Source organism: Castanea sativa, chromosome 2, assembly GCF_040712315.1.
Source record: "Castanea sativa cultivar Marrone di Chiusa Pesio chromosome 2, ASM4071231v1".
Taxonomy (NCBI): Eukaryota; Viridiplantae; Streptophyta; class Magnoliopsida; order Fagales; family Fagaceae; genus Castanea; species Castanea sativa.
This window is the reverse complement of record NC_134014.1, coordinates 47,590,296-47,598,862: the sequence shown is the minus strand read 5'-3', so window position 1 is coordinate 47,598,862 and position 8,567 is coordinate 47,590,296. Positions and strand designations below refer to the sequence as shown.

At 33.8% G+C, this 8,567-nt stretch overlaps 1 protein-coding gene across 1 annotated transcript; it reads right to left on the bottom strand.

The window, feature by feature from the left end:
• Window positions 1-1,352: 1,352 nt before the first annotated feature.
• On the bottom strand, window positions 1,353-4,223 carry LOC142624722 (putative polyol transporter 6). Its single transcript, XM_075798445.1, has 2 exons — window positions 3,923-4,223; window positions 1,353-3,166 (listed from the first exon to the last, which is right to left on the bottom strand). The coding sequence occupies exons 1-2, from the start codon at window positions 4,026-4,028 to the stop codon at window positions 1,773-1,775; spliced, it is 1,500 nt and encodes a 499-aa protein (XP_075654560.1). The 5' UTR covers window positions 4,029-4,223; the 3' UTR covers window positions 1,353-1,772.
• Between the last annotated feature and the right edge of the window lie 4,344 nt (window positions 4,224-8,567).

Genomic DNA, 8,567 nt, shown 5'->3' with positions numbered 1-8,567 from the left:
CTTCAGGTCTCACTGCCCTTTGTGCTCACAATAACTCATCACCCACACCTCCAGAGAAAAAGGAAGAAGAAGAAGAAAAAAGAAAAGAAAAAAAGAAAAGAAAAGAAAGCTCTGCGGAATGAAAAGAGAGAAAGGAAGAAGAAGAAAAAAAGAAAAGAAAGAGCTCTGCGGAATGAAAAGAGAGAAAGGAAGAAGAAGAAGGGAAAAAAAAAAAAAGGAAGAAAGGAAGAGCTCTGCCGAATGAAAGTTCTGGAGGAAGTGGCAGGGAAAAGGCGAAAGAATGACAAAAATAGAAAAGAGAAGGGTACGTGTCTGGAGGGGAAAAAAAGAGAGAAAAAAAAAGGTACGTGTGTGGAGGAGAAAAAAGAGGGAAAGAAAAAGGAAAAAAAAATAAGGAAATACTATCGCAATATTTTCACAATAAATTTTAAGTGGTAAGTTATTATTAGCTAATATCGGTGAGAAAAAAATAATTTTTTTAGAAAGAGAAAAAAATAATTTTAATAGTACGTTCAAATTAAAATCAGTATCAATATTTATCACAATATTTTCACAATAAATTTTAAGTGGTAAGTTATTATTAGCTAATATCGGTGAGAAAAAAATAATTTTTTTAGAAAGAGAAAAAAATAATTTTAATAGTACGCTCAAATTAAAATCAGTATCAATTTTTATCACAATATTTTCACAATACTTTCACAATAAATCTTAAGTGGTAAGTTATTATTAGCTAATATTGGTGAGAAAAAAAAATTTTTAGAAAGAGAAAAAATATTTTAATAGTACGTTCAAATTAAAATCAGTATCAATTTTTATCACTATATTTTCACAATACTTTCACAATAAATCTTAAATGGTAAGTTATTATTAGTTAATATTGGTGAGAAAAAAAATAATTTTTTTAGAAAGAGAAAAAAAAATAATTGTAATAATATGTTCAAATTAAAATCAGTATCAATTATCACAATATTTTCACAATACTTTCACAATAAATCTTAAGTGATAGATTATTATTAGCTAATATTGGTGAGAAAAAATAATTTCACAATATTGATTTAAGTATGAAATAAACTCCCTTATATATACATTATCCTTTTTGGTAATTTATCTCTCAAACTACAACTTTTATAAGTACAAGCCAAACACTCAGCTTTTTTAAAAAGCACTTTTTAACAGTTTTCACCAAACACTCAACTTTTTGAAAAAACACTTTTTCATTATACACTTTTTGAAAACTCAACTTTTTCAAAAAGTCCAACTTCAAAAAGCCGAAACCAAACTCACCCTCAATCTTACTTCCATTTGCAACTTAAATTCTAGAAAATGTTTTGAACCTTTAGATGTATGATTCTCTTTAAATTCTATTAGTTTTTACTATTGTTTAACAAATGATGTCGTCAGGTGAAATTTTTTATTTTTTATTTTCCTTTTGTGTGTGTCTGGATAAACATAAACTCTATTTTTAAGCCATTTTCAAAGGATTTGGGAAACTGTAAATTGGATTCAACCTTCAAGACAAGGCCATAGGCCCATACTATATTTCCCTAGCTTGAATTTTGACCTATAGAAGTACCCATTCCATTTTTGCACCAAATGATCAATTTCCAAACATTAATTTGAACTAGGAATATAACAAAGTTTAAATTACAACCAGTAATTTTATAACACTTTGATCCCCAACGCTCTTCCTACTGAATGAACTTACTATAGTGGCGTAGTTTAATAAAGAAGTGACATGAGTCTCCAGGTTTCTCTTTCCCACCAATTGTATGTTACACATTGCTTCTTTGCTGAGTTTCTGTACCTACATTTCTAGGCCTAGTGTTTTTGCTGAACAGCACCTCCATCTCTTCCAAGGACTTTCCCTTAGTCTCCGGCAAGAAGAAATAAAAGAACCCCCATGCCAACACAGAGATGCCAGCAAACATAAAGAAACTCCCACCTATTGTAATTGCTTTGTAAATTGAGATAAAACTCATAGAAACTACAGCATTCATGACTCTGTTCACGGCTACCCCAATACTGGCTCCTTGTGCCCTTAACTTCAAAGGAAATATCTCAGAGCTATAGACCCATGTAATGGGACCAAGCCCAATAGAAAAGAAAGCCACATATGTATAAGTAGCAACAATGCTGAGGTTCAGTGCCCACACGAGTATCTCTTCAGAATGCTCCACCACGGTTAAACTAAAGCCTAAAACTGTTAAGGCCAAAACCATACCACCTGTGCTTGTAAGAAGTAAGCGTCTCCTCCCAAATTTGTCAAGAAAAAGTGTTGCTATTAATATGAATGTAGCCTTTGTAAGCCCTACCCCAACTGTGGCAAGCAAGAGCTTGTCCTTGCTGGTGATACCAGCTGTCTTGAAGATTCTTGGACTATATAACACAACTGCCTCTATTCCTGTTGCATGCTCAAAGAAGTGAATTCCAATGGCCGCCATCAAAATCCAACGCGCTGAAGGAGAAGGCCTGAGCAATAGTTCTTTCCAAACCCCTTCACCGCAATTCTTACTTGGAAGTTTGACAATATCCTCTAAGCAATTCTCATCAATTCCAGCAGCTGTTTTTATGTCGCGGAAACGGGCTTCAGCTTCTTCTTTAGTATTAGATACTTGCAATAGGATCTTTTTAGCGTCTCCTAGACGGCCTTGCATTACTAACCACCTTGGGGATTCTGGCATTTTTACAATGCCAAAAGCCAAGGCAAGTGAAGGGATTGCTGCAATTCCAAGCATCATCCTCCAGCCAAGTTTCAAGGTCAATTTTCCGAAGAAGTAATTGGATAAATAACCGAGTAAGATTCCAAGACTAATGCAAAGCTCGGGTAGGGAGGTTAGAAATCCTCGGGATGAAGGAGAAGAAATCTCTGCCGAGTAAACTGGTGCAATCATGAGTGCAAAGCCCACACCAATGCCAGCAACACACCTTCCAATGATTAGGACTGCATAAGATGGGCCATAACCCATCAAAACTGCACCAAGCAAGAAAATGATGGAGGCTAAGACAATTGTGTAACGGCGACCAATATAATCAGATGTTCTTCCAGCAGCCAGGGAACCTAATAGAGCACATAGGTTCAGAATTCCAGCCAGGACTTCAACTTGTGTGTCATTTATTTTTAGATCTTCTTTTATGAATATCATTGCTCCACTCATTACACCAGTATCTGCACAAGAAAATTGAAGTTATAATATATAGCTAATGCATTGATTTATGTTTCATACTTTCATTGCTAATATTCCTGTAAGAGGTGACAGGAGACACTTTCTATATGACATTATTATATATTTAAATTACAGAAATGTGTCATCTTTTTTTATTTATTTATTTATAGAGCTGAATGATGAAATTGTTGCATATGGATTGGAGAGTAGAAAAAACTTATATATTGATTTGTAGCGTTAATATTGTATGGTATTTGCCAAAGGACAACATATACATACTTTTGGATTCCTTACAGGGAATAAAGAAGGGATCTATATTTGTCATTTGCGAAGATAGAAAACTGGTGTGTATAGTTATAAGTTTGTCACCATTATATTTAAGGAAACCAAAACTTTTTTTTTTTTTTTTTTGAGAAAAAGGAAACCAAAACTAGATCCTATAATTTGGGGAAAATCTAAAGTTACCATAAAAGGATTTACATTTTTTTTTTTGATAATTTGATATTTACAACGGAAACAAGAGATTTGAACTATAAATGTCTTTAAAATATTAAGAAATGTCCATTTAGTTGAGTTACAAAATTTTTGGCATAAAATAACTTAATAATGAATGAACTAGTGTCACTTTAACAATATTATAAATAAATATATCCAAATCACATTAATGAAACATCAATTTGTAAGTTTATGTACATACTAATTTTGAATGTCAATAGCATCACTCATGATTTAGAGAGAGAGAGAAAGAGAGAGTCTACCGTAACCAAAAATAATGGAGATCATAGAGGCAACCATAGCACAAGCACATGCATACTTGTTGAACCTCGCCTGATTTTCTCCACAACCATCCTCCATTGAAACCATGTTTTATTGATGGCTCTCCCTTATCCGCAGTCTTCTCTCTGTGCGTGTATGAGGCCTGTTTGTGCGAGTGTGTCTGTCTTGTGATCTTTCATCCTTGTCTCACCATTATATAGAAAAAGCTGAGGATATACACTAGGACTCGTACAAGCTCATATAATCTTGTTTGGTATGATACGGAGATATTTTCTCATTTCATTCTAGGCAGCACTTTAAGTGAAACATGTATTAGATCAGATCAGTTAAAGTTAGGTTAGATATATAGCTCGGTAAGCAAAGAACTGGCCTACTTACCAGGTATTTATTAATCACTCATTGTCGAAATTATAACGGTCAACCTGCCACATTTATAGTGTTTATTTATTTTTGGATAAGAGTGATGTGCAATCTGACCTGTATAGCCACAATCCTCCGTTTCATATGCCAATGACCATGAATATTAATTACGACAAAAAAAAAAAAAAAAAAAATTCAGTTGTAGGCTACCATTTCATTCAATATATTTTTACTAAATGTAGATTTTGACAAATTTAATAATAGATTACATTTTTTTTTCATGCTTACACAAATTATTAGAAGATAAAATATCAATAATTATGTCATTAATTAACAGTTTAAATTGCAAATTTTTGTAGTATAAAATTATGCATAAAAAATAAATTTATAGATCATATAATAAATAACATCTAATTAGCATAAAATTTGACATGTGTTAAGACTTAAGAGTATAAAGAACGTGTAACCTAATGATTAGATTTTCAAAATATATAACAATTTTAATTTTTTTTAAAAGAAGTTATACCTTTAGGCTATAACTAATTTTATAGTCAAATTTTATCACAAAAAAAAAAAAAAAAGACTAAACACCTTTGTAATTAATAATGGTATTTGGATCTGAATACGCTTAAGAGGTCCATTTCCACTTTTCAAATGCACTAGAAGTTACCGAGAAGATCCCATGCAGTCATGCACATTCCAGATTGGTTCCAAAAACCTAAAAAATCAGCAGCCCAATAAAAATGCTCCTTATTGTTTATCTTTTAATTTAGAAAAATTCTAGAATTGCAGCTAATTTTATACTCATTTTCACAACTATTTAGTGTGACTAATTGAAAATAGTGGAAAAAAAATGATATGTTTATGTAAAAGTGACATGCAACCAATTGCAGTTTGTCATATATAAGATAGTTGTAAAAATTAATGTGTAATTTTTTTTTGAGAAGAAAAATGGATTTGTAACTGATTGTGATCTTAGGTTAACTCTTTCATAAGGTTCTTATTATGTGATGAGTCTTACGTGGCTCTTATTATATGAGAATTGGGTGCAGAAATAATAAATACCAGTGGGAAAATCATATATATATATATATATATAAAATAAAATTTAGGCTTAAAAGCTGTGGTTTCACTAAGTGGTTGTACCAAATTACTGTAATGTTTAGAAAAGAAAAAAAAAAAAAAGCTTATTTGTTCTTGTCAATTTATTTGAATAAAATAACAATAAGTGTTTTAACAAACATATAACCTATGTTATACAATTTGAAAAAGAGATTAAATTTAGTTGGTTAGTGCTATACACACAATTGTGTAATTTGTGTATATCTAAATATTATTAACAAAGAAATAAAGTGTGTGTGTTGTCTACCCTTTCCCATTATTTAAAACCTTACTCTACTACTATAAAAGTTAGAGGCTCCATTGTAATGATACTTTGGGTTAAGTAATGTGTTTGAACTTGATGAGAGAGTATAATTAGAGTGTATGTATTTAGCGGTTAGTTTGTTTCTAAAAAAAATAAATATTATCAACAAAGCCTAAAATTAATAGGATAGATTTTTTTTTTTTTTTAAAACGTACCCATGGCTTTATTTTTAGACTAAGTTTCCTTCTTTTTTTTTTTCTTTTTTTTTCAGATGTGCTTGTGGTTACACCAAATTGCAGTAATTTTTAGATAAAAATGACAACTTATTGGTTTTTATCAATTTATTTGGATAAAATAACAATAAATATTTTAACAAAACATGCAATTTAAAAAAGAGATTAAATTTAGTTTGTTTGGTTGGTGCCAATGCGGCATATAACTATAACCCACAATTGTGTCTATCTAAATATTATCAAGTTGATAATATGATTAATACCAACAAAGCCTAAAATTAATAGGATAGTTTTTTTTTCAAACAAACTTACTGTTTGTTTTTTTAGACTTTGTTTCCTTTTTTTTTGGATAAATATTTAAAAATTTTGTAAATTCATATATAAGTAATAAATAGCTAATCATAGTCTACCACAAAATATTTGTGAAAAAAGTGTATAGTAAGTTACGGTCGTAGAATTACTCTTCCTCCGAGTTTGTAACTCTTCTCACAGGATAGCGACCAAATTGTGGTGCAGAAGCAAGTTTTGCTTTTTGCAAATATATCATGATAGTGAAAGAAAAAAAATAAAGGATTTTGTATTAAAATTACCACGGGCGAAGCTTGCAACTATATGTTTCTTGCATAATGTCATTCTCTATCATTAAATAATGGAAAAGTTAATTTTGATATTATAGTTTCTATTAGGTTTGGGTTGATTTTAAACTAAAAAGAGATAGATAACTTGGTTTTTGGTTGAGTTTCAAGTTAAAATCCTATCAGATTATATCTTGTGATCTAATCTAATTAGAGATGGGGTTTTTGTGGACATACTTGCACATATGTGTCACTAACAATATTAAAGAAAACAGTACTGTAACGTTACAGGTAAGGTAATACATTATCTTAGGTGTAGTAAGATGGAAACCACCACCAGAGAGTTTATATAAGGCTAATTTTGAGCATTTGGGGCTGGCTGGTCTGGGAGTGGTCTTTCGGGACTCAGGTGGCGATGTAATTGCGGCATTGAGTCAAAAGATTAAGCTGCCTCAAACGATAGAAATGGCAGAAGCCTTGGCAGCTAAGCGAGCAGTTACCCTTGCAGCAGAGCTGAGTGTTCTCAAGGTGATGTTTGAAGGGGATTGTATGCAGGTTGTACAGGCTTTGAACGCCAACGGTAGATGCCTCACTATGTATGGTCATGTGATAGAGGAAACCCGTTGACTAGGATCTTGTTTGGAACTTTGTAGTTTCCATCATGTAAAAAGGGAGGGTAATAAGTGTAAGTGCACAATTGCACCTGGCCCCAAGAACAGTTACGGGCTCAGGCCCAATGAGCCTTAAACAATACGATTTGTAGAGCGTGGGCTTGAAACCCAGGTTAGAAGTGTTTGAGGATTAAATGACAAGCCAAAGATGGTAAACACTTGAAAACAACAATGAATACTGTAAATCAACCTGCTCGGACGTAAGCCGAGAACTGTTCTTATATTATTTTTCTCTCTTTTTTCTCTTTCTTTTAGGTTACAAAGAAGGGGGGATCCCCTATTTCTGTTCTAGGTCGCTCCTTAAATACTCTTCTTTTTGATGTTTTGTACACGTGTTGCCCCAAACTCCCCCTTAGCCTAGATATTTCTTTTCTCAGTGCCTTTGAATAGTAACCAGAAGTTTCCCTTCCACTATTCAGGTGTCATTTCCCCATTAATGCGGCCAGGGTGGTAGGTGCAGGGTCTTTAATGTGAAGGTGACAGCCTTTATCCTCGGTGTTTCTCTTACATCGGTGCTTCCAGGACATTCAAGGGTTTACCCCTTTTATCCACTGGTTTTAACCATGTCATTGCTTAACGTTTATCATGAAGTCCCAGGTTCTCCGGTGTCCGTCCGAAGAGAAATTCACCCTCGCCGGATCCTCGGATCCTGCGCGTATGGGCCGACCCGTAGTACTAACAAGTTCTAAACTCAAGAGCAGGTCGGCCTTCTTTAGCACGGCCCAAAGGCCCATATCTCCATCAGGGTCTTTTTACTCCCCACAATAGCCCCTCAAAACACTAATTTTCAACGTCCGAGGAGAAAAATAGGGTTTTGATCTGACGAGAACCCACTTTACACACTTTGTGAGTGATTACACGTGTAGAAATCGTTTCGCATCCCAGAAGATGCCACCTGGCGGTTTTATTTTCAAAAACGCGCGCATTTATGACTGTAAGCCACACTTTGTCTTCCACGTTCAACGACGAGATGGGTATCCAACGGTCCTCGTTACTCCACGAAAATTTGGGCGGGATAAACATAATTTCGAGGCCGCTTTTTCGCACATCGTGACGCTTCGGGAACCTGCGCCTTCATTTAATTTCCCAGGGGCTAATCCCATCAAAACATCAACAATCATACTTTACCTGCAGAAAACCGTGGAAATTTGCACACCTTTATCTTTGTAAGTTCTTGCTCTCTCTCTCTTTAACCTTTTCTCCTCGGATATAGTCCTCGGCTATCCTTGTAGACATTCTCCCCTTTAGAGTTTAGCCTTTCGTTCTTTTCTGATGGGTAGATTTAAGTGTCTAGTTGATACCGCCGCTGGAATGGAAGGCTTTAAAGCCAAGTATCACATTCCCGGCGATGTAGGTTTGAAATACTGCCCGGCAGAAGCCGTGGCCGGTTCTGGAAAGGAGGGAGAGGTTATCATCCCAAT